Here is a 26,276-nt window from a genome sequence, read left to right as displayed (position 1 = left end):
ACCTTGCATTAAGTTGATCTTTCTCTACACCCTTGCTATGACTGTAACATTACATTCTGCACTCTCTCCTTTCCTTCTCTATGAACGGTATATTTTGTCTGTATAGCACGCAAGAAACAATACTTTTCACTGTATGTTAATGCATGTGACAATAATAAATCAAATCTAATCAAATCAAATAAACTCCAATGAGTAGAGACCCAGAGTCCTCAACCGTCCCTCATACGACAGGTTCTTCATTCCAGGGATCATTCTTGTGAACTTCCTCTGGACCCTTTCCAAGGCCGGCACATCCTTCCTTAGATACAGGGCCCAAAACTGCTCACAATACTCCAAATGGGGTCTGATCAGAGCCTTATACATATATCCCAGATAGCGTTACCAAAGAAAAATCTATCCATCTCAGCCTTGAAAACTCCAAGGGCCACCGTGTGTCCACAGCCTTTTTCAAGAGAGAATTAAAGTGCTTTCTGAATAGACTCATTAACTTAAATACTGTTATGGCTCAGGTCAGAAACTCCAGTGTTTTATGAAGCCTGCCTGGATCGTAAGTTTTGCACCTTGAATTTGGCTCAGATAAGCATGATATGGTTCACCTCAGGTATGATCCAAATAACCCACAAGGGAGCTTTTACCAAACTAAGTTTTTTTAAGAATATAGTTGACATGTACAGTAAGAAAATTAGCAATAACTTTTATCAATTACAAATAAAAACAAAACAACCACAACAATTTATAACCCTTAACAAATACATCTAAGATGTTCCAATCAAAACCAAAACTTCCTTTAGACAAAACCCTGTCCACAGGTTTAACACAGCAAAGACTACTGCTCACGTGATACTGGAATTGAGTCCTTTGGGTGAATTCTGCAGTTCTCTTGAAACACTCGTAGAATCCCTACAGTGCAGAAGGAGGCCAATTGGTCCTTCAAGCCTGCACTGACCACAATCCCACCCAGGCCCTATCCCGGTAACCCCACATATTTACCCTGCTAATCCCCCTGACACTGAGGGGCAATTTAGCACGGCCAATCCACCTAACCTCAGAACAGTTTGAAGTCAGGACGGCTCCCCAGAACAGGGAGACTCTCTGGTCAAGCCACCAACAGCAGATGTTCCACTCCAGGAAGGCTTTCGGCTAAACCAGCAGAACCTCCCAAAATCAGAGAGAGAGAGAGAGAGAGAGATACTGTTTTCAGTCTGATGTCCACTCCCTTCTAAAAAAAACCTAACCTGCAACTCAGAACTGAAAATGAAAAAACTCCTGTCACCTGGCCTGCAATCATTCTTCCTCCTGACAATGCACAGTCATAAACATCCCAGTAATAATAAACAAACTGTCCCTTTAAGCAGCAATAAAAGGACATCTCCAGACAAGTGGCAACCATGACATCAGATAAGGCTGTGAGCATGATTTTTAAAAAATCTCTTAAAGGTACACTAACGTCACAATACACCATTTATTCACCAGCTCAGCCTTCAGCACCATTATTCCGACAAAACTCATCTCCAAACTCCATGGCCGAGATCTCGGCTCCTCCCCCTGAGACTGGATCCTAGACTTCCTAACCCACAGGCCACAATCAGTAAGGATAGGCAACGACACCTCCTCCACAATCATCCTCAACACTGGTGCCCCACAAGGCCGTGTCCTCAGTCCCCGACTATACTCCTTATACACCAATGACTGTGCGGCCAAATTCCCCTCCAATTCGATTTTCAAGTTTTCTGACGACACCACCGTCGTGGATCGGATCTCAAACAATGGCAAGATGGAGTACAGGAATGAGGTAGAGAATCTGGTGAACTGGTGCGGCGACAATAATCTCTCCCTCAATGTCAACAAAACGAAGGAGATTGTCATCGACTTCAGGAAGCGTAGTGGAGGACATGCTCCTTGTCTACATCACTGGGGACGAAGTAGAAAGGGTCGAGAGCTTCAAGTTTTTAGGTGTCCAGATCACCAACAACCTGTCCGGTCCCTCCATGCCAATGCTATAGTTACGAAAGCCCACCAACACCTCTACTTTCTCAGGAGGCTAAGAAAATTCTGCATGTCAGCTCCGACTCTCACCAACTTTTACAGATGCACCATAGAAAGCATTCTTTCCGGTTGTATCACAGCTTGGTATGGGCTCCTGCTCTGCCCAAGACCGCAAGAAACTACAAAGGGTCGTGAACGTAGCCCAGTCCATCACGCAAACCAGCCTCCCATCCATTGACTCTGTCTATACTTCCCGCTGCCTCGGAAAAGCAGCCAGTATAATCAAGCACCTCACGCACCCCGGACATTCTCTCTTCCTCCTTCTTTGGTCGGGAAAAAAATACAAAAGTCTGAGATCACATACCAACCGACTCAAGAACAGCTTCTTCCCTGCTGCCATCAGACTTTTGCATGGACCTACCTCGCACTAAGTTGATCTTTCTCTGCACCCTAGCTGTGACTGTAACACTACATTCTGCACCCTCTCCTTTCCTTCTCCCCTATGTACTCTATGAACGGTATGCTTTGTCTGTGTAGCGTGCAAGAAACAATACTTTTCACTGTATCCCAATACATGTGACAATAATAAATCAAATTAAATCAAGTCAAAAATCAAGTTCCTTCAAACTTGTCAACAACTACTGAAACACATAATCTCCACTTAAATCCCCTGTTTTATATAAATCCCTGGACTTGTTTGTTTAATCCCAGATGATTCTATGTTCTTCATTGTCAGAATGTCCGATTCCCTCAGGAGTTGAGTTTCACTTCACAAAATATTTAGAACCTGTCCAAAAAAAATGTGTTTCCTTTCGTATCATGGCGACTCGCTTTGAAATACGATCAGGTTTGACGTGTCGTTTCACTGTTCAGTGGCCACTCCTCAGAAGCAACAGCGCAGGTTGATTAACACATCCTCTGGTTGGGGAAAGGACTGCCAGCCAGGAATGTGCAACCGGCTTCTTCAAACAGCCTTGCAGGATTTGCAACTTCCCAGCTCAAAAAAACAGCACAGCCATAGAATCGCATGACGTGGAGTTGCCGGCATTGGACTGGGTCGGCACAGTAAGTAGTCTCACAACACCAGATTAAAGTCCAACAGGTTTATTTGGTAGCACGAGCTTTTGGAGCACTGCTCCTTCATCAGGTGAGTGGCACTCCTTCAGATGAGTGGCATTCCTTCAAAAGCTTGTGCTACCAGATAAACCTGTTGGACTTCAACCTGGTGTTGTGAGACTACTTACTATAGAATCGCATAGTATCCCTACAGTGCAGAGGGAGGCCATTCGATTCATCGAGTCTGCACTGACTCTCTGACAGAGCATCTTTCCCAGGCCCAGCCGCCCGCCCTATCCCCGTAACCCTGCACACATTTAGCAAGGCTAATCCACCGAACCTACACACCTTTGGAGGGTGGGAGGAAACCGGAGCACCCAGAGGAAACCCACGCAGACGTGGGGAGAAGGTGCAAACTCCACACAGACAGTGACCCAAGGCTGGAATCAAACCTGGCGCTGTGGAGGCTAACCACTGTGCCATCATGCTGCACGGGAAACCATACCTCGGCACAGCGAGAGATTGCAGAACATTTCCCGATCAAGTACAAATTTAACGGCTGAATCAGTTCATCGCTGTGGGCGAGCTGAGGTTGTGGGAAGCAGCCTCAAAGCAAAGCCACAGATCCAAAAACAATGCAGAACTTTCACACTGAATATTGCCAAAGCATTGTCAACTTTTTAATGACAGCAGCAGATCTGAACTCATCATACACAAACTTATAACAAAAGTAGAATTATTTATTTGTTCACAAACTAAATTTTATGGTTTTTTTGAAGATTATGAGGTAACGGCCAGTTTTGCCCCATCACGTTTCTTGGTCAGTAAGCAGTTAAATAACTAAGCTCGGACCAGCGTACGGGCTGATTCTGATATACCAAATCTACTTTAGCATGGTGATCATGATGTGGAGATGCCAGCGTTGGACTGGGGTAAGCACAGTAAGAAGCATGGTGACCCAGGGTGCGATCTTACCAGCCGTTTGCGCCACACTCCCACAGCAGCAATGTCGGAGAGTTTGACGCCCAGCTAAATCTCCGTTCACTGCAGCGGGATGGCAGGTGTGGGCAAGTGTGGTGAATCCGGCCCCCAGTGTTTTACCCTCAAGACATGTGTTACCCAGAGACGTGCACCAAATCCCAAATAGCCCTCACGTACCCAACCCAGAGATCCAGACCCCCAGCTAATACCGAGCCAGAGACCTGCACCCCAGACTGCCAGACAATCCCTGTCCAGAGACTTGGTTTCCCCCTCGCCCTGAGACAACTCCCACCACCACCGTCACCCACCTCCTGCAGCCCAGATCACTCCACCACCCCCCCCCCCCACCCCCGTCCCCTCAAACAGGAATCACGCCCAACTCCTGACAATCCCACCTAGAGACCACTGCCAGCCTCAGGCACCTGGACACTCCCTCATCCAACTGCACTGAAAGTCCCCCAACCCAACTCCAACATCCTAACCCCAAGACAGCAATTCGGCCACACAGAGTCCCAGACCCTCCTCACCCAGAGACCCAGAAACTCCTCACAGAGACCCAGACCCTCCTCACCCAGACCCAGGCCCTCCTCATGCAGAGATACAGACACTCCTCACCCAGAGTCCAGACACTCCTCACCCAGAGTCCCAGACATTCCTCACCTAGAAACCAAGACACTCTTCACCCAGAGTCCCAGACACTCTTCACCCAGAGTCCCAGACATTCCTCACCTAGAAACCAAGACACTCTTCACCCAGAGTCCCAGACACTCTTCACCCAGAGTCCCAGACACTCCTCACGCAGAGTCCCAGACACTCTTCACCCAGAGTCCCAGACACTCTTCACCCAGAGTCCCAGACACTCTTCACCCAGAGTCCCAGACACTCTTCACCCAGAGTCCCAGACACTCTTCACCCAGAGTCCAGACACTCCTCACCCAGAGTCCCAGACATTCCTCACCTAGAAACCAAGACACTCTTCATCCAGAGTCCCAGACACTCTTCACCCAGAGTCCAGACACTCCTCACCCAGAGTCCCAGACATTCCTCACCTAGAAACCAAGACACTCTTCATCCAGAGTCCCAGACACTCTTCACCCAGAGTCCCAGACACTCCTCACCCAGAGACCTCCCCCACACCCCCTTCCCCCCACACATCCCCTCCCCCCACCCTCCCCCTCCTTCCCCTCCCCCACCCCCTTCCCTCCTTCCATTCCCCCCTCCCCCCTTTCCAATTCCACCCTCACCTCTCCTCCCTCACCCCTTCCCCTCCTCCCCCGCTTCCCCTACCCCCTCCCTCCCGGTCCCTCCCCCATCCCCTCCTCCCTCACCCCCTCCCTCCCCATCACCCTCCCCACCCTGCCTCAGCCCCTCCATCCCCACCCTCACGCCCCACCGCCGTCCCACTCCCTCATCCCCTCCCCCTCATCCCCCTCCCCTCCATCACCCCCCTCCCCCTCCCCACCCTCCCTCCAAACCCCTTCTCCCCACTCCCTTACGTCCCTCCCCCCGCAAGCCCATTTCCCCCACCCTCACTGCCCTAACCCGCCATCCCCCCCAACTCCCCCTCCACCCTCCCTCACCTCTGTAACCTCCCCCTCCACCCCTCCCTCATATCCCTCCCTCCCCCTCATCCCCCTCCCTCACCCCAACAGACCCTTCCCTCACCCCCCTCCCTCACCCCACCCCACTTTACCTCACCACCCCACCCCCCTCCCTCACCCCCCACCCCCTTCCCTCACCCGCCACCCCCTTCCCTCACCCCAACCCGCCCCTAACCAGCTTCCCTCACCCCCCCCAGCCCCCTGCCCTCACCCCCAACCCCCTCCCTCACCCCCCCACCCCCTCCCTCACCCCCCCAACCCCCTCCCTCACCCCCCCAACCCCCTCCCTCACCCCCCCAACCCCCTCCCTCAGCCCCCCAATCCACTCCCTCAGGCCCCCCCAATCCACTCCCTCAGCCCCCCCAACGCCATCACTCACCCCAACCCCCAAAACCCCTCCCTCACCCCCAACCCCCTCCCTCACCCCCCCAACCCACCTCCTCTCCCCCACCCCACCCCTCCCGCCCACCCCCCTCCCTCACCCCCAACCCCCTCTTCCCTCACCCCTCCCACCGCCTTCCCTCACCCACCCACTCCCTTCCCTCACCCCCCACTCCCTTCCCTCATCCCCCCACTCCCTTCCCTCATCCCCCCCACTCCCTTCCCTCACCCCCCCACTCCCTTCCCTCACCCCCCACTCCCTTCCCTCATACCCCACTCCCTTCTCTCACCCCCCACTTCCCTCCCTCAACCCCCCCACCCCCTTCCCTCACCCCCAACCCCCCTCCCCACCCCCTTCCTCACCCCCACACCCCCTTCCCTCACACCCCCACTCCCTTCCCTCACCCCAACCACCCCCCCCCTTCCCTCACCCCCCCACCCCCTTCCCTCACCCCCCACCCCTTTCCCGCACCCCCCCACCCCCTTCCCGCACCCCAACCCCCTTCCCTCACTCCCTCATCCCCCTCCCTCACCCCCCAACCCCCTCGCTCACCCCCCCAACCCCCTCTCTCACGCCCCGCTCCCTCACCCCCCCAACCCCCTCCCTCACCCCCCCAACCCCCTCCCTCACCCCCCCAACACCCTCACTCACCCCCCCAACACCCTCCCCCACCCCCCCAACTCACCCCCCCAACCCCCTCCCTCACACCCCCAACCCCCTCCCTCACACCCCCAACCCCTCCCTCACCCCCCTCAAACCCCCTCCCTCACCCCCCAACCCCCTCCCTCACCACCCCAACCCCCTCCCGCACCCCCCCAACCCCCTCCCTCACCCCCCCAACCCCCTCCCTCACCCCCCCCAACCCCCTCCCTCACCCCCCCAACCCCCTCCCTCACCCCCCCAAACCCCTCCCTCACCCCCCCCAACCCCCTCCCTCACCCCCCCAACCCCCTCCCTCACCCCCCCCAACCCCCTCCCTCACCCCCCCAACCCCCTCCCTCACCCCCCCCAACCCCCTCCCTCACCCCCCCAACCCCCTCCCTCACCCCCCTCACCCCCTCCCTCACCCCCCCCCAACCCCCTCCCTCACCCCCCCAACCCACTCCCTCACCCCCCCCAACCCCCTCCCTCACCCCCCCAACCCCCTCCCTCACCCCCCCCAACCCCCTCCCTCACCCCCCCAACCCCCTCCCTCACCCCCCCCAACCCCCTCCCTCACCCCCCAACCCCCTCCCTCACCCCCCCAACCCCCTCCCTCACCCCCCCCAATCCCCTCCCTCACCCCCCCCAACCCCCTCCCTCACCCCCCACAACCCCCTCCCTCACCCCCCACAACCCCCTCCCTCACCCCCCCAACCCCCTCCCTCACCCCCCCAACCCCCTCCCTCACCCCCCAACCCCCTCCCTCACCCCCCCAACCCCCTCCCTCACCCCCCAACCCCCTCCCTCACCCCCCCAACCCCCTCCCTCACCCCCCAACCCTCTCCCCCTAACCCCCTCCCTCACGCCCCCAACCCCCTCCCTCACCCCTCCCAACATTCTCCCTCACCCCCCCCCAACCCCCTCCCTCACCCCCCCCAACCCCCTCCCTCACCCCCCCCAACCCCCTCCCTCACCCCCCCAACCTCCTCATCCCCCTCCCTCACCCCCCCAACCCCCTCCCTCACCCCCCCAACCCCCTCCCTCACCCCCCCAACCCCCTCCCTCACCCCCCCACCCCCACCTCCCTCACCCCCCCACCCCCACCTCCCTCACCCCCCCACCCCCACCTCCCTCACCCCCCCACCCCCACCTCCCTCACCCCCACCTCCCTCACCCCCCCACCTCCCTCACCCCGCCACCCCCACCTCCCTCACCCCCCCACCTCCCTCACCCCCCACCCCCACCTCCCTCACCCCCCCACCCCCACCTCCCTCACCCCCCCACCCCCACCTCCCTCACCCCCACCTCCCTCACCCCCCCACCTCCCTCACCCCCCCAACCCCCCCTCCCCACCCCCCTCATTCGTATTTGTAGTATTTGTTTATCACGCACCTCCGACCCGACCTGCCCCCCCCCACAACTCTTCTTCTGCGGCAAAGCGATGATCGATATCACCCCCCCACCTCCCTCACTCCCTCCCCACCCCCCTCCCTCCCCCCCCACCTCCCCCTCACCCCCCCACCCCCTCACCCCCCCACCTCCCCCCCCACCCCCCCCCCCACCTCCCCCCCTCCCCTCCTCCCCCCCCCCCCCCACCCCCCTCACCCCCCCCCCCCCCCCCCCCTCACCCCCTCCCCCCCTCCCCCCTCACCCCCACCTCCCTCACCCCCCCCTCCCCCCCCACCTCCCTCACCCCCCCTCCCTCACCCCCCCACCCCCCTCACCCCCCCCTCCCCCCCCCTCCCCCCACCACCTCCCCCACCCCCCCTCCCCCCCCCACCTCCCTCACCCCCACCTCCCTCACCCCCCCCCACCCCCCCACCTCCCTCACCCCCCCCCACCCCCACCTCCCTCACCCCCCCCACCCCCACCCCCACCTCCCTCACCCCCCCCCAACCCCACCCCCCTCACCCCCCCACTCCCTCACCCCCCCACCCCCCTCACCCCCCTCACCTCCCCACCCCCCTCACCTCCCCCTCACCCCCCCACCTCCCCCTCACCCCCCCACCTCCCCCTCACCCCCCCACCTCCCCCTCACCCCCCCACCTCCCCACCTCCCCCTCACCCCCCCCTCCCCCACCCCCCCTCCTCCCTCACCCCCCCACCCCCCTCCTCCCTCACCCCCCCCACCCCCCTCTCCCTCACCCCCCACCTCCCTCACCCCCCCACCCCCTCACCCCCCTCACCCCCCCACCCCCCTCACCCCCCCACCTCCCTCACCCCCCACCTCCCTCACCCCCCACCTCCCTCACCCCCCACCTCCCTCACCCCCCCACCTCCCTCACCCCCCACCCCCCTCACCCCCCACCCCCTCACCCCCCCCACCTCCCTCACCCCCCCCCCACCTCCCTCACCCCCCCCCCACCTCCCTCACCCCCCCCACCTCCCTCACCCCCCCACCTCCCTCACCCCCCCCACCCCCCACCTCCCTCACCCCCCCCACCCCCCACCTCCCTCACCCCCCCCACCCCCCTCACCCCCCACCTCCCTCACCCCCCCCCCCCCCCCCCCACCCCCCTCACCCCCCACCTCCCTCACCCCCCCCCACCCCCCACCTCCCTCACCCCCCCACCCCCCACACCCCCCCACCCCCCACCTCCCTCACCCCCCCACCCCCCACCTCCCTCACCCCCCCCACCCCCCTCACCCCCCCCCACCCCCCTCACCCCCTCAACCCCCCCCCCCCCGCCCCTCTAACACTCTCTCCCTCCTCCCCCCTCACAGTCTACACCCCCTCTCCTCCTCTCTCCCTCCCCCGGGCCTGCTCCAGCGGTCTGTGTGTGTGTGTGTGTGTGAGGGAGGCGGGCCGGGCTCTCAGTGAGCTCTCTCCGGCTGTGAGAGCCTCCCGCGGCCGCAGCGGGGCCCGGGCCCGGGGAGCGGGGCGATGTTCAGCAAGCTGACAGCGCTGCTGCAGCAGGCGGTGGACACGGTGAGACCCCGGGCCCGGCTTTAGCCCCACAGCCCAGGCCCCAAAGCCGCAGCTCCGGCCCGGGGGAGGGGTCAGTGTCAGGAGAGGGGGGAGGGGGGGTTAGTGTCTGGAAGTGGGGGGGGTCAGTGTCTGGAGAGGAGGGGAGGGGGTCAGTGTCTGGAGAGGAGGGGAGGGGGTCAGTGTCTGGAGAGGGGTGGGGGGGTCAGTGTCTGGAGAGGGGTGGGGGGGTCAGTGTCTGGGGGGGATCAGTGTCTGGGGGGGGGTGTCAGTGTCTGGAGGGGGGGGTCAGTGTCTGGATGGGGGGTCAGTGCCTGGGGGGCCATTGTCTGGGAGGGGTCAGAGTCTGTGAGGGTCAGTGTCTGCGGGTTCACGGTCTGCAGGGATCAGTGTCTGGGGGAGCCAAAGTGGGGGGGGGGGGGTCAGTGTCTGGGAGGGGTCAGAATGTGGGGGGGTCGGTGTCTGGGAGGGGTCAGTGTCTGAGAGAGGTCAGTGTCTGAGGGGGTCAGAGTGTGTGCGGTCAGTGTCTGGGGATGTCGATGCTGTCCAGTGGGTGGGGTCGTGTATCGGTGATCAGTCCTGTCTGGTTAGTGGTCTGAGGGGATGTGTACAGTCTAGGATGTGTCTGGGGTGGGGCAATCAGTGCTTCTCTGGGAGGGTAGGTGCTGACAGGGGTGTGTAGAGGGGGTCAGCGCTGTCTGGGAGGGTCGGTACTGTCTCGGGGGGGGGGGGGGCGGGTTCAGTATTGTCTTGGGGTGGAGTCAGTTTTGTTTCGGGGGGTAGGGTCAGTATTGTCTCGGTGGAGGTGGGGTCAGTATTGTCTCGGGGGGGGTGGGGTCAGTATTGTCTCGGGGGGGTCAGTATTGTCTCGGTGGGTGGGGTCAGTATTGTCTCGGGGGGGGTGGGGTCAGTATTGTCTTGGGGGGGTGGGGTTGTTATTGTCTCGGGGGGGTGGGGTCGGTATTGTCTCGGGGGGGGTCGGTAGTATCTCGGGGGGGTGGGGTCAGTATTGTCTCGGGGGGGTGGGGTCAGTATTGTCTCGGGGGGTTGGGGTCAGTATTGTCTCAGGGGGTGGGGTCAGTATTGTCTCAGGGGTGGGGTCAGTATTGTCACGGGGGGGGTGTGGTCAGTATTGTCTCGGGGGTGGGGTCAGTATTTCCTCGGGGGGTGGGGTCAGTATTGTCTCAGGGGGTGAGGTCAGTATTGTCTCGGGGGGGGGGGGGTGGGGTCAGTATTTGTCTCGGGAGGGTGGGGTCAGTATTTGTCTCGGGAGGGAGTGGGGTCAGTATTGTCTCGGGGGGGTGGGGTCAGTATTGTCTCGGGGGGGAGTGGGGTCAGTATTGTCTCGGGGGGGGAGTGGGGTCAGTATTGTCTCTGGGGGGTGGGGTCAGTATTGTCTCGGGATGGGTCAGTGCTGTTTGAAGGTGGGACATTGCTCTATGGGGTATGGGGACAGTGTTGTCCGAGGGGAATGGGGTCAGTGACTCTCAGATGGATGTTTGACAGAGGCGGAGGAGCAGCAGGAAGTGTTTGATGCTGCCTTGGTCCTGCCTTCCACCCTCACATGGGTCAGGGGAGCCTGGAGCATTGATCTGCAGAGCGTGGCCGTGCCCCCACACTGGGATGTGCCCCAATAATGCTGCTTCAAACAGATTCACCTCTTTCTCAACGAAGAGGGGCCTGACAGCTCCTGCATAAAGCACGCTGGCTCCCTGGACGTAATCTAAATGGACGGAGGGATCTTTCTGTGCTGTCCCTGATCCCACAGCTGGGAAAATCTTTGCCTGGGGAACTGAGTGTTTCCCTGTCTCTGCACAGTCACTATTTCCTCTCTGACACTGAGAGGACACTCACAAATAGGTTGCTCTTTCCTGAAGTAATTACGCGGTGATAAGTTTATTGTTTTCTCTCCAAGGGTGAAGAGCCCATTCAGCTGCTGGACTCCTTCATCAGCCACTGGAAAGGGATCACCAACTATTACATTGTGACCACAGGTATAGCCACACGTTTCCTTTCAGCTGGGCTTTGACTGTTAAAGTTTACAAAGCAGCTTAATGAGGTGGAATGCACATTGTTCCACAAAGCCTTGGGATTGGACTGGATTATTAACAATACAGATTCATTCTATCAATGTTTACATTCGTAGGAACATAGAAGCTAGAAGCAGAAGTAGGCCATTCAGCCCTTCAAGCTTGCTCTGCCATTCATTATGAATTCTCGGCTGATCATCAAATTCAATATCCTGATCCACCCTTCCTCCCATATCCCTTGATCCCTTTAACCCCAAGAGCCACATCTAATTTCTTCTTAAAATCACACAACGTTTTTGGCCTCAACTACTTTCTGTGGTAATGAATTCCACACATTCACCACCCTCTGGGTGAAGAAATTTCTCCTCGCTGTGCTCTCTCTGTTAATTGCGGAGGATGACAGGAAGTAGGGAAAGACATTATCATTGGCAATTCCTTCTTACTGTCCGCTAGAGGGATGGATTCGATTTTTGTGCTCCTGTATCGTCATTGTGCTGTTTGCACGGTGGTTCATTAGTTCATAAGATATAGGAGCAGAATTAGGCCATTCGGCCCATCGAGTCTGCTCCGCCATTCAATCATGGCTGATATGCTCCTCATCCCCATTTTCCTGCCTTCTCCCCGTAACCCTTCAACCAATTAAAAATCTGTCTAACTCCTCCTCAAATTTACTCGCTGTCCCAGCACCCACCGCACTTTGGGGGAGCGAATTCCACAGATTCACAACCCTTTGGGAGAAGTAGTTTCTTCTCAACTCTGTTTTAAATTTGCTGCCCCTTATCCTAAGGCTATGACCGCTCGTCCTAGAATGTCCCACAAGAGGAAGCATCCACTCCACGTCTACTTTATCCACACCGTTTATCATCTTGTAAACCTCAATTGGATCTCCCTTCATTCTTCTAAATTCCAGAGAGTATGGGCCTAAACTGTTCAATCTCTCTTCATACGACAAACCCCTCATCTCTGGAATCAATCTGGTGAATCTCCTCTGAACTGCCTCCAATGCCTCCAATGGGTTCTTTCCTCAAATAAGGGGACCAAAACTGCACACAATACTCCAGGTATTGGGAGCGGCACGGTGGCACAGCGGTTAGCATTGATGCCTCACAGCGCCAGGGACCCGTGTTCAATTCCCGGCTTGGGTCACTGTCTGTGCGGAGTTTGCATGTTCTCCCCGTGTGTGCGTGGGTTTCCTCCCACAGTCCGACAGACGTGCTGGTCAGGTGCTAAATTCTCCCTCAGTGTACCCGAACAGGCACCAGAGTGTGGCGACTCGGGGATTTTCACAGTAACCTCATTGCAGTGTTAATGCAAGTCTACTTGTGACACTAATAAAATAAACTTTTTAAACTTTAAACTTCAGGTGCGGTCCCACCAGTGCCTTGTACAGTTTCAACAATACTTCCTTACCTTTATATTCTATTCCTTTAGCTATAAATGCCAACATTCCATGGTGAAAGCTGTCATTGCTGTCACATTGGATGCTGAGGGGGCAGTAACTGAGAAATGGACTGCAGTTTCAGCACACAGCCCTGCTGTAGAGATATCCTGAAACAATGTGTGGCTGCCCTCAGTTTGGATCCATCTCGTGTTTCAGTGGGTCAGTGTCATGGTGCAATCAGGACAAGCTCTTTATGAACCTTCAGTATTGGATTGAGTCCACTGCTGGTGATAGATCCGAAAGCATGGGGGTGCGATACTGCTCACTCCCCAGGATCCTGAGCTCCTGACAAAGTAGAAAGGGTCGAGAGTTCAGGTTTCTTGGTATCCAGATCACCAACAACCTGTCCTGGTCCCCCCATGCCGACACTATAGTTAAGAAAGCCCCACCAACACCTCTACTTTCTCAGAAGACTAAGGAAATTTGGCATGTCAGCACTCTCACCAACTTTTACTGATGCACCATAGAAAGCATTCTTTCAGGTTATATCACAGTTTGGTATGGGCTCCTGCTCTGCCCAAGACCACAAGGAACTACAAAAGGTCATGAATGTCGCCCAGTCCATCACGCAAACCAACCTCCCATCCATTGACTCTTGTCTACACTTCCCGCTGCCTCAGCAAAGCAGCCAGCATAATTAAGGACCCCACGCACCCCGGACATTCTCTCTTCCACCTTTTTCCTTCAGGAAAAAGATACAAAAGTCTGAGGTTCAACGCACCAACCGACTCAAGAACAGCTTCTTCCCTGCCGCCATCAGACTTTTGAATGGACCTACCTCGCATGAAGCTGATCTTTCTCTCCACCCTAGCTATGACTGTAACACTACATTCTGCACCCTCTCCTTTCCTTCTCTATGAACGGTATGCTTTGTATGGCGCGCAAGAAACAATACTTTTCACTGTATCCCAATACATGTGACAATAATAAATCAAACAATACTTTTCACTGTATCCCAATACATGTGACAATAATAAATCAAACAATACTTTTCACTGTATCCCAGTACATGTGACAATAATAAATCAAACAATACTTTTCACTGTATCCCAATACATGTGACAATAATAAATCAAACAATACTTTTCACTGTATCCCAGTACATGTGACAATAATAAATCAAACAATACTTTTCACTCTATCCCAGTACATGTGACAATAATAAATCAAATCAAATCAAAGCTACTGGAAATGTTTGGGTGTTGTGCTTCTTTGCAGATGATACCCTCCCGGTGAAACAGACAGACATCCCATGGCGGCTGAGGCAGATGCTGGACATTCTGGTTTACGAGGAGAAGCAGATGGAAAGGGGAGAGACGGGGCCGTGTATGGAGTACCTCCTGCAGCACAAGATACTGGAGACTCTCTGCACTCTGGCCAAAGCTGGGGTAAGGACGGTGGGGGGGGTGGGGGGACTGTTCTGTGTGCCACTGTGATAGCACCAACGCTGTGTGCTCTGACAACGAGTGACGTCTCCCTTCTCTGTGTGTTTCCGCAGTATCCCCCTGGCATGAAACAGCAAGTGCTGCTCTTAATCACCAAACTATTGGGGCAGATTCAGCAGCCGTTGCTGCCTCACATCAACGTGCACCGCCCTGTGCAGGTAGGTACAGTTGCTGCCCTGTCCCGCTGCCAGTCCCTTCTCTTTAATATTGATTCCATTTTTCCTGCCTCCTTCTCCAAAGCTTCTATCTAAAGGTGACCGAGTGCAGTTTTAATGCTCATCGTCACTTGTGCAGCCCGTGGCTGACGGTGCCCGTCTTTTCTCTCTCGTTCTGTTAGAAGTTAATTCGGTTGTGCGGCGAGGGCCCAGGGTCCAAAACAGAAAAGGAGGAAGTGCAGTTTCTGACCACAGTCTGTGCGAAACTCAGCCAGAATCCCTACTTGATCAACTTCTTCATTGAGGTGAGTCCAGTTCCACACAGCAAGCTGCAATGATCTGGATTGAGGACACTTCTTTAGGCAGTTAGACCTGCATGTTAGCGACGCTGTTTGCATTGTGGGTTTAGCCTGACTGAAGACTTGGCGCAAAAGCGACACCGCTTTCACAGAGGTGCTGCAACAGTGAGGGACACCAGTTCATTCAACCCTCTCCATCGAATCCCTACAGTGCATAACCACCCTCCTTCCCCTGTTATCCGTGCTGTGGGCTGGTTGATCTTCTTCGGGCAGCACAGCGGTTAGCACTGCTGCCTCACAGCGCCAGGGACCCGGGTTCGATTCCCGGCCTTGGGTCAGTGTGTGTGGAGTCTGCACATTCTCCCCGTGTCTGCGTGGGTTTCCTCCGGGTGCTCCGGTTTCCTCCCACACTCCAAAGATGTGCGGGTTAGGTGGATTGGCCATGCTAAATTGACCCTTAGTGCCAGGGGGACTAGCAGGGTAAATGCATGGGGATAGGGCCTGGGTAGGATTGTGGTCGGTGCAGACTCGATGGGCCAAATGGCCTCCTTCTGCACTGTAGGATTCTATGATTCTTCACAATGCATCCCTGTTCAGCAGAGAGCTGCCTGAACTCGTTGTGTGCTGATCCCACCAACAGCCCATAAGCCCCTAACATACTTGCAGCCAGTCCCCACAACACAGGGAGTGGAGAGAGAACGGGGATGTTGCTGATCTCACTGTGGACTGACCATCTTCATGTTTTGAGATGGCGCCGGAGGCAACTCTTTGCGAGCTATGCATGGTATGACTTGTATGGCTAGCACCCCAAACAATACTTCTCACTGTATCTCAGTAAATCAAATCAAATCCAAGACCTTGCGATTCGCAGGTACTGTGTACCCAAATTCTCACTCCATCTTTTTGATCTGATGTTAAACTGCCTGCCCCCTCTCAATCTCCTAATCTGAAGACTAACAGGAGAGGTTTCCTGGAGGCTCAAGGCAATATTTATCTCCTTAAAGTTGTTGATTTATCAGTGTCACAAGTGGGCTTACATTAACGCCGCAATGAAGTTACTGTGAAAATCCCCTAGTCGCCACATTCTGGCACCTGTTCAGGTACACTGAGGGAGAATTTAGCACCTAACCTGCACGTCTTTTGGACTGTGGGAGGCAACCGGAGCACCCGGAGGACACGGGGAGAACGTGCAAACTCCACACAGACAGTGACCCAAGCCGGGAATCAAACCCGGGTCCCTGGCATTGTGAGGCAGCAGTGCTAACCAATGTGCCACTGTGCCATGTTAAAATGTCTGCTCCCCCTCAATCTCCTAATCTGAAGAATAGCAGGGGAGTTTTCCTGGATACTCAAGCCAATACTTATCTCCTCAGTCAACATCACAAAGATACGCCGATTATCAGATCGCCATATTAGTTTCTGGGAGCTTGCTGTGCGCAAATTGGCTGTCGCCTTTCCAGCGTCATGGCAGGAACTTTGAAAGGCCTTTGCTGGCTGCAAAGCACTCTGGGGACATCCACCGGTCGTGGGAAGCGCGGGAGAAATATTGCGTCTTTGTTTCCTTCTTCAATGAGCTCTTGTGTTTTCAGAAGAAGAATCCCGCTGATTACAGAAGATTGCCATCCTGCTCCTTGGAGGAGAACAGAGGTCAGCGAGACCACGCCGGCCGGACGGAATCGCCAGCGTCCAGCTCGTCCCAAGGGGTCGGCTGCTCGCAGCCTAATCCATCTCCCGTGACGTGCCCAAGCTCCACACGCCTCAATCCCGAGGGGGAAGGCAGCCAGCAAGACAAGAACCTGCACAGTGCCCTGCTGACTCTGACTGCAAGTGAGGTAGGTCCAGCATTGCTGTATACCACAGGCAAGAGGGGTCTGGGGGTGGTGGGAGGGAGGGGGCTGGGGGCAGGGAGTGGGTTTGAGGGCAGGAGGACTGGGGGATCATGAGATTGGGACCATTGGCGAGTCAAATCATTTCATTTGTTAATCCCTGAGAGAATGTTGTCCTTTAGAATAAAAGTGAATCATTCTGCGGGTGTACTGTACCAAATAAAACCCTGATAAGCCTCTCGTGGCAGCAAACTGATTGTTGTGAGGATAGAGAGCTGACTGAAATCTTCATACTTTTCATCCCTGCTGATCAACTCATTTATTTATTAGTGTCACAAGTAAGGCTTACATTAACACTGCAATGAAGTTACTGTGAAAATCCCCTAGTCGCCACACTCTGGCGCCTGTTCGGGTTACACTGAGGGAGAATTTAGCACCTAACCAGCACGTCTTTCGGACTGTGGGAGGAAACCGGAGCACCCGGAGGAAACCCACGCAGACACGGGGAGAATGTGCAAACTCCACACGGACAGTGACCCAAGCCGGGAATCGAACCGGGGTCCCTGGCGCTGTGAGGCAGCAGTGCTAACCCACTGTGCTGCCCATGCAGACCAAATTATTGAAAATTCTCTCAATTACCAAAGGGTTTGAGAAAGGGCAATAATTGAATAAATATTGCCACACGATAGAACAGCTGTTCCTTTAACTCTCTCACTTTCTCAGGAGGCTGTGACAGGGAGCTGTGTGTGTGGTCTTCGAACTGGAACTCACCTCATTCAGAAGCAGTGCAGGGAACAGTGACCCCAAGAGGCAGTTTCACCGCGCGTCAAACATTAAGCTCTTGTTTTTGTGAACACATTAGCAGCACGAGAAATTAAGTGTTCGTCACATTCACATCACATCAAACCTTTATAAATATGGGTTCCGCTATGATCGGTCTGATCAAGTTTAGAATTGCACGGTATTTTCATCACCGGGACTGACCATTTAGCCCAACCTCTCCCAGTTCAGCCTCTTCATAGCCTCTGTCATCTCCCCCTATCGACAGATCCTTCAATTGCTTTCTCCCTCGTGGATTTATCGAGCTTTCCCTTCAATGAATCCACGCTTTTCACTTCTCCTGGAGACGCAGGTTCCACATTCTCACAACTCTGTATGTAAAGAGTTCCTGATTGGAGGGACGGTGCAGTGGTTAGCACTGCTGCCTCACAGCGTCAGGGACCCGGGTTCGATTCCCCGCTTGGGTCACTGTCTGTGCGGAGTCTGCACGTTCTCCCCCGTGTCTGCGTGGGTTTCCTCCGGGTGCTCCGGTTTCCTCCCACAGTCTGAAAGACGTGTTGGTCAGGTGCTGAATTCTCCCTCAGTGTAAACCGAACAGGCGCCGGAGTGTGGCGACTAGGGGATTTTCACAGTAACCTCATTGCAGTGGTCATGTAGGCCTACTTATGACACTAATAAATAAATTTTAACTTAAAGGATTTATTGGTAATTATGTTATAATTATGGCCCCCGGTTCTGGACTCCCCATCCATTGGAAAAAATTATAAGGGATAGGATTTATAGTTATTTGGAGAGTAATGAATTGATAGGTGATAGTCAGCATGGTTTTGTGGCAGGTAGGTCGTGCCTTACTAACCTTATTGAGTTTTTTGAGAAAGTGACCAAGGAGGTGGATGGGGGCAAGGCAGTGGACGTGGTATATATGGATTTTAGTAAGGCGTTTGATAAGGTTCACCATGGTAGGCTTCTGCAGAAAATGCAGATGTATGGGATTGGGGGTGATCTAGGAAATTGGATCAGGAATTGGCTAGCGGATAGGAAACAGAGGGTGGTGGTTGATAGTAAATATTCATCATGGAGTGCGGTTACAAGTGGTGTACCTCAGGGATCTGTTTTGGGGCCACTGCTGTTTGTAATATTTATTAATGATCTGGATGAGGGTATAGTTGGGTGGATTAGCAAATTTGCTGATGACACCAAAGTCGGTGGTGTGGTAGACAGTGAGGAAGGGTGTCGTAGTTTGCAGGAAGACTTAGACAGGTTGCAAAGTTGGGCCGAGAGGTGGCGGATGGAGTTTAATGCGGAGAAGTGTGAGGTAATTCACTTTGGTAGGAATAACAGATGTGTTGAGTATAGGGCTAACGGGAGGACTTTGAATAGTGTGGAGGAGCAGAGGGATCTAGGTGTATGTGTGCATAGATCCCTGAAAGTTGGGAATCAAGTAGATAAGGTTGTTAAGAAGGCATATGGTGTCTTGGCGTTTATTGGTGGGGGATTGAATTTAGGAGTCGTAGCGTTATGTTGCAACTGTACACAACTCTGGTGCGGCCGCACTTGGAGTACTGTGTGCAGTTCTGGTCCCCACATTACAGGAAGGATGTGGAGGCTTTGGAGAGGGTGCAGAGGAGGTTTACCAGGATGTTGCCTGGTATGGAGGGGAGATCCTATGAGGAGAGGCTGAGGGATTTGGGATTGTTTTCGCTGGAAAGGCGGCGGCTAAGAGGGGATCTTATTGAAACATATAAGATGATTAGAGGTTTAGATAGGGTGGATAGTGATAGCCTTTTTCCTCTGATGGAGAAATCCAGCACGAGGGGGCATGGCTTTAAATTGAGGGGGGGTAGTTATAGAACCGATGTCAGGGGTAGGTTCTTTACCCAGAGGGTGGTGAGGGATTGGAATGCCCTGCCAGCATCAGTTGTAAATGCGCCTAGTTTGGGGGCGTTTAAGAGATCCGTAGATAGGTTCATGGACGAAAAGAAATTGGTTTAGGTTGGAGGGTCACAGTTTTTTTTTTAACTGGTCGGTGCAACATCGTGGGCCGAAGGGCCTGTTCTGCGCTGTAATGTTCTATGTTCTATGTTCAAGTCGGAGCACTGCAAGTGTGGTCTCACTAAGGTCCAAAACTATCAGGAAATGCTAGCGTGGCCTTGTCACTCATGCCGGGATTTTCTGCTCACAGTAATGGGGTACACTGTCGATACACCGTTACTATGGGGCCATTTGTACACAAATTTTGGCTGATACATTCTTTTATTTTTCCATCCAAAATTTCATGTTAATGCTTAAAAGCTATCTTTGTAAGCAGATCATGCTGCCTTCCTCTGCCAGAATTGGTGAGGAGGATGGCACAGTGGTTAGCACTGCTGCCTCACAGCGCCAGGGACCAGGGTTCAATTCCGGCCCTGGGTCACTGTCTGTGTGGAGTCTGCACGTTCTCCCCGTGTTTCCTCCGGATGCTCCGGTTTCCTCCCACACTCCAAAGATGTGCGGGTTAGGTTGATTAGCCATGATAAATTGCCCCTTAGTGTCAGGGGGACTAACAGGGTGGGCTAAGGGGATAGAGCCTGAGTGGGATTGTTGTTGGTGCAAGTTCGATGGGCTAAATGGCCTCCTTCTGCCCTGCAGCGATTCAATGAATAAGTGTGAAATGGACCAGAAGGTTTATTCTATGAATAAGTGTGACATGGATGTGGAGGCTTTGGAGAGGGTACAGAAAAGATTTACCAGGATGCTGCCTGGTACGGAGGGCATTAGCTATGAGGAGAAGTTGGAGAAATTTGGTTTGTTCTCACTGGAATGACGGAGGTTGAGGAGCGACCTGATGGAAGATTATGAGGGGCATGGACAGAGTGGATAGTCAGAAGCTTTTTCCCAGGGTAGAAGAGTCAGTTACGCGGGGGCATAGGTTTAAGGTGCGAGGGTCAAGGTTTAAAGGAGATGTATGAGGCAAGCTTTTTACACAGAGGGTGGTGGATGCCTGGACCTTGCTGCCGGGGGTGATAGTGGAAGCGGATACGATAGTGACTTTTAAGGGGCGTTTTGACAAATCCATGAATAGGATGTGAATAGAGGGATATGGTCCCCGGAAGGGTAGGGGGTTTAATTCAGACGGGCAGCATGGTTGGTGCAGGCTTGGAGGGCCGAAGGGCCTGTTCCTGTGCTGTAATCTTCTTTGTACTTTGTTCTTTGGTTACACATGTGTTTGCTGTTATAAATGTGGGAAGGGGGTTCAGAATGGAACAAAATTGCACGTGTAAGATTTAAAGTATGCTGTGGACTTTCATCACATTTACATTCTCTGTATTTAGAAAACTCAGTATGCACTGAAGGCCTGCGAAGGCTTGCTCCTGTTGGCCATGCTCCCAGAGGAAGTGGCAGCAAGCTACATGGTGGAAAGCACAGCGCTGTGTCGCACACTGACCAACAGACTATCTGATCTCTACAGGCTGATACCGGACTCCATCGACCCTGGTCAAGTTGAGGCGTTGGGAAGAGTAAACTGGCGGTACGTGGGGCTATTTCCGTTTGTGAATCCGGGGGGGTGGGGGGGGACAAAGAAACAGGAAAAGCTACAGCTCCTTGTCAGAGTGTCGGGATTTCTCAAAGGGCCTCTCACACTGAATTACTTCTGAAATCAGAACAGAAAATGCTGGAGAAACTCAGCAGGTCTGGCAGCGTCTGAGGAGAGAGAGGACGAGACAGAGTTAACGCGTCGAGTCCATTTGACTCTTCAATTACTTCTGAAGTTAGGTTACTTGAGGATGAGGAACTTAAAGAGTTACAGACAACAAGTATGGGATGGGAGCGGGTGATGGTGGGACGAAAGACAACTACCCTTTCAAAGGGCTGGCACAGGCACGGCAGCCTGAATGGCCTCCCACTGTGCTGTAGGTTTCTCTGACGCTGTTATGAATCTACCGTGGTGAGGGTTCTGCTGGATGCTGATGCTGTGCCCTGGTTTGTTCTGCACCCACAGGTCGCACTATGCTGCCAGCCGGGCAGAAGATGCTGATTCCTTTCCAGGTAAAGAGGCTGTGATGTCTTTCTTCTCGTGGTTGGACTACTGTGACCAGCTGGTGAAGGAAGCCCATCAGGTAGGTTCCTGTCACCAGGTGTACGACTGTGGGATGTGGCGGGGGGAAAGGATTTCAGCTTGTATATTCACGAACTCAGGAATGAGTGGGTTTCAGTGGGCTAAAGCTTCCTCCCCCCCCCGCACCCCCCCCGTGCTATTCTACAAAGCCTAACACCGCAGGACGGCAGCAGTGATGTGTGGGACTGCAGAGTAGCTCACCAGGACAGAGGGGAGAGGATGTCGATGGAGGGTTTCCCAGCACCAAGAAGGCCTCAGTCCACCCCTCTCTCTCCTTCCCCATCTTGTTGCTAACCCTTAGCGTGGAGCAGTGAGAAGGAGTTGAGATTGCAGTTGCATCAGGTGGGAAAACGGCCTGCAGTGCACCGGCACTCTTCTGTTCCAGTGCTTGCAGAGAGTCAGGCGACACATTTACAACGTGGTGTAACGGACAGCATGTCCTCCTCATTAGGTTAGAAAGAGCCAGCCTTCTCATTTTGAAATGATTACTGTTTTTTTGAAAAGCATCAGTAAGATGGCACAGCTGTTTAGCATTGCTGCCTCACAGCCCCAGGGACCCGGGTTCGATTCCGGCCTCGGGTGACTGTGCGGAGTTTGTATGTTCTCCTGTGTCTGCTTGGGTTTCCTCCGGGTGCTCCGGTTTCCTCCCACTGTCCAAAAATGTGCGGGTTAGGTGGATTGGCCATGCTAAATTGTCCCTTCGTGTCCAAAGATGTGCGGGTTAGGTGGATTGGCCATGCTAAATTGCCCCTTAGTGTCCAAAGATGTGCGGGTTAGGTGGATTGGCCATGCTAAATTGCCCCTTAGTGTCCAAAGATGTGCGGGTTAGGTGGATTGGCCAGACTAAATTGCCCCTTAGTGTCTAAAGATGTGTAGGTTAGGTGGATTGGCCATGCTAAATTGTCCCTTAGTGTCCAAAGATGTGCGGGTTAGGGGGATTGGCCATGCTAAATTGCCCCTTAGTGTCCAAAGATGTGCAGGTTAGGTGGATTGACCATGCTAAATTATCCCTTAGTGTCCAAAGATGTGCGGGTTAGGTGGATTGGCCATGCTAAATTGCTCCTTAGTGTCCAACGATGTGCGGGTTAGGTGGATTGGCCATGCTAAATTGCCCCTTAGTGTCCAAAGATGTGCGGTTAGGTTGATTGGCCATGCTAAATTGCCCCTTAGTGTTAGGGGGATTTGCAGGGTAAGTATGTGGGGGTGAGGGTGGGATTGTTGTTGGTGCAGGCATAATGGGCCGAATGGCCTTTTACACTGTAAGGATTGTATGGATTATATGATGAGCTCTGCAGTAGTTAGGAAGATGAGCAGAAGTTGACCGCTTACCCGCTGCAAAGTGCGGAGTTTTCACTGAGAGGGTGCCCACTGAATTCTGGAGCCTCTTTCTTGAAAGAGGTGGCTGGTGACCTCGGCAAGTTTTGCCCTGAGACCATTGCACCCATTTCGAAGGCTACTGCTGATGATTCAGTGCTGCAGGCTGTGAGCTTGGTGATTCACTGAGGTACAGTACAGAGCTGTCATCACCCAGCTCATTAGCAGGAGGGCGGGGGGGGGGGGGCGGGGTGGGGGGGGGGATCCTGGCTGACAGACGCTGTGCTGTATGATACTCAATGGTGGCCCACTTCCAGCTTGAGTGAGTATAACCTCCATTCCCACTTCCAACCCCTACAGGTAACTGCTGCCGCTGTGGTCCAGGAAATCAGGAGGTATTTCTTTGTCAAAGTCTTGGAGCCGCAACTCTTGCAGGTGTAAGTAGTTGTTTCTCTCTCTTTCGAATGAAAAGTGTGAGCCGCGCAACAATTAATTTGAATTTCTACCTGCTGTGAGAAACCACAGCAGATGAAGCATATGAGTCACATTTAGTGTGACCTCTCAACCCTTCCATCAGAACTCACCTTGTCCCTGCCCTCTCCGCTACCTGCCTTGTTTCATTCCCTCCATCATTATATCTGTCCAGCTGAAGAAGCTGATCTTATGCCGGCTCCAGTCACGCCTTAAGTCACCGACATCACTGACTACTGAGTCTTGAAAAGCTACAGTCCATGTGCTGCAGGTGCACCCACGTTGCTGTTTCGGGAGGGAGTCCAAGGTTTTGACTCAGCGACAGTGAAGGAATGGCGATATATTTCCAAGTCGGGTTGGCGAGTGGTTTGGAGGGGAACTTACAGGTGGTGGTGTTCCCCATGTGTCTGCTGCCCTTGTCCTTCTAGATGGGAGAGGTCATGGGTTTGGAAGGTGCTGTCTAAGGATGAGTTGCTGCAGTGCATCTTGTAGATGGTCCACACTGCTGCTACTGAGCGTCGGTGGTGGAGGGAGTGAGTGTTTGTGGATGGCGTGCCAATCAAGCGGGGCTGCTTTGTCCTGGATGCTGTCGAGCTTCCTGAGTGTTGTTGGAGCCGCACCCATCCAGGCAAGTGGGGAGTATTCCATCACACCCCTGACTTGTGCCTTGTAGATGGGGGACAGGCTTTGGGGAGTCAGGAGGTGAGTTACTCGCTGCAGGATTCCCAGCCTCTGACCTGCTCTTGTGGGCACGGTATTTATATGGCTGGGTCCAGTTAAGATTCTGGTCAGTGGTAACCCCCTCCCCGGGAGGTGCCAGCTCCAACACGTGTGTCGAAGATTTACTTGAACAGAGAGCTGGACTTGTGCATCTTTAGTAGAAGCTACTGCTCTGATCAGAGCTTTCTTGCCCGTGATTGACACTTGTCGACCTTGTTTGCCCTCCGCAGGTCTGAGGTCGGGATCCTCTCGTCCACGGCGCTGCTTATGGGGGTCGTGACTCACATTACGTCACCCCGGTTGCTGGATGAACTTGTTCTCTTCTTGCTGGGAGAGGAAAGAGAGGCAGAGGTGCCTGTGGACCCGGCCTGCCACCAGCTGCGTTACCAGCTAATAGATCGCTGCAACCACCTCTCTGATGAGGTGAGGTCACAGGTCAGCCCGGGGAGAGGTCACAGGTCAGCCCGGGAGAGGTCACAAGTCAACAAGGGGAGAGGTCACAGGTCAGCCCAGGGAGGGGTCACAAGTCAGCCCAGGGAAAGGTCACAGGTCAGCCTGGGGAGAGTCGCCACGTCAACGTAGGGAGAGACTGCAAATCAACATGGCTGAGGCCGCAGGTCAGCGCAGGGAGAGGTCACCGCTCAACATAGAATCTACAGTGCAGAAGGAGGCCATTCGGCCCATCAAATCTGCACCGACCACAATCCCACCCAGGCCCTATTCCTGTAACCCCACATATTTATCTTCCTAATCCCCCTGACACTAAGGGACAATTTATCACGGCCAATCAACCTAACCGCACATCTTTGGACACTAAGGGGAGAAGTCGACGGTCAAATCAGGAGGAGGTCACAGATGCTGCCTCACAGCGTCAGGGACCCGGGTTCGATTCCCGGCTTGGGTCACTGTCTGTGCGAAGTCTGCACATTCTCCCCGTGTTTGCATGGGTTTCCTCCGGGTGCTCCGGTTTCTTCCCACATTCTAAAGATGTGTGGGTTAGGTTGATTGGCCATGATAAATTATCCCTTAGTGTCAGGGTAAATTTAGCTAGGGTAAATATGTGGGGTTATGGGGATAGGGCCTGGGTGGGATTGTGGTTGGTGCAGACTCGATGGGCCGAATGGCCCCCTTCTGCACTACAGGGATTCTAGGATTCTATGATCACTGTAGGGAGAGATCACAGCTAAGTACAGTTTAGCCAGCAGGGAGAGGTCACAGGTTAACATGGGAAGAGGTCACAGGTCAGTGTGGTTTGGCCAGAGGGGGTGTCACAGACAACTAGTAAATACAAGTTTATTCCTTAGTGTCACAAGTCGGCTGACATTAACACTGCAGTGAGGTTATTGTGAAAATCCCCCAGTCGCCACACTCCGGCGCCTGTCCGGGTTACACTGAGGGAGAATTTCGCACCTAACCAGCACGTCTTTCGGGCTGTGGGAGGGAACTGGGGCACCCGGAGGAAACCCACTCAGACATGGGGAGAACGTGCAGATTCCGCACAGACAGTGATCCAAGCCGGGAATCGAACCTGGGTCCCTGGCACTGTGAGGCAGCAGTGCTAACCACTGTGCCACCATGCCGCCCTGAATTGAGGTCAGCATGCTGCGGTTGAGTGTCTTGTGGTCAGCCGCTCAACTTGAAGCTTCTGTTGAAGCAATTCCTGCTCAATGAAGCTTTAGTCGGGCTTAGGTCACAGCATTCTCATGTCCACCTCGGATGTTAATGCACAAACTGATAGCTTGTGAGGCTCACCATGTATTTACAGTTGTGTGAGTGAGCATGTCTTCTGTTTCCTTGCAGATCAGCATGGCCACACTAAGGTTCTTCGAGCAGCTCCTGCAGAAACCTCAGGAACACATCATTTATAACCTGGTGCTCCGGAATCTGAGAGGCCGCTGCTACATTGGAAACAGTACCGGGCACGAGGACAGAGCTGCGGAGGGTGAACAACTGGATGAAACCGAGTGAGTGATTTGGGTTAACCTTCGTTGCCATGGCACTGCAGATTCAGCGATGGTGTGAAGCTTTGGCTGGGTTCGAACTGGTTTTCTTCCTTTGCGAATCTGGCTGGGTGTAAGCTTGGTGACCCACCTGTGTTTCTCACTCACTGCCTTTGTCCTGTTTG

General features: G+C 54.3%; 1 protein-coding gene across 1 annotated transcript; it reads left to right on the top strand.

Moving 5' to 3' along the window:
• The first annotated feature begins 9,392 nt into the window (after positions 1-9,392).
• On the top strand, positions 9,393-26,119 carry LOC144510229 (FHF complex subunit HOOK interacting protein 2A-like). Its single transcript, XM_078239723.1, has 11 exons — positions 9,393-9,577; positions 11,490-11,568; positions 14,264-14,433; positions 14,544-14,648; positions 14,828-14,950; positions 16,534-16,776; positions 20,862-21,058; positions 21,530-21,647; positions 23,321-23,397; positions 24,382-24,574; positions 25,952-26,119. The coding sequence occupies exons 1-11, from the start codon at positions 9,533-9,535 to the stop codon at positions 26,117-26,119; spliced, it is 1,518 nt and encodes a 505-aa protein (XP_078095849.1). The 5' UTR covers positions 9,393-9,532.
• The last annotated feature ends 157 nt before the right edge of the window (positions 26,120-26,276 follow it).

The sequence above is a fragment of the Mustelus asterias genome, chromosome 22 (assembly GCF_964213995.1).
Source record: "Mustelus asterias chromosome 22, sMusAst1.hap1.1, whole genome shotgun sequence".
NCBI lineage: Eukaryota > Metazoa > Chordata > Chondrichthyes > Carcharhiniformes > Triakidae > Mustelus > Mustelus asterias.
The sequence above is the reverse complement of the archived record's forward strand: the minus strand, read 5'-3'. Positions and strand labels throughout refer to the sequence as shown.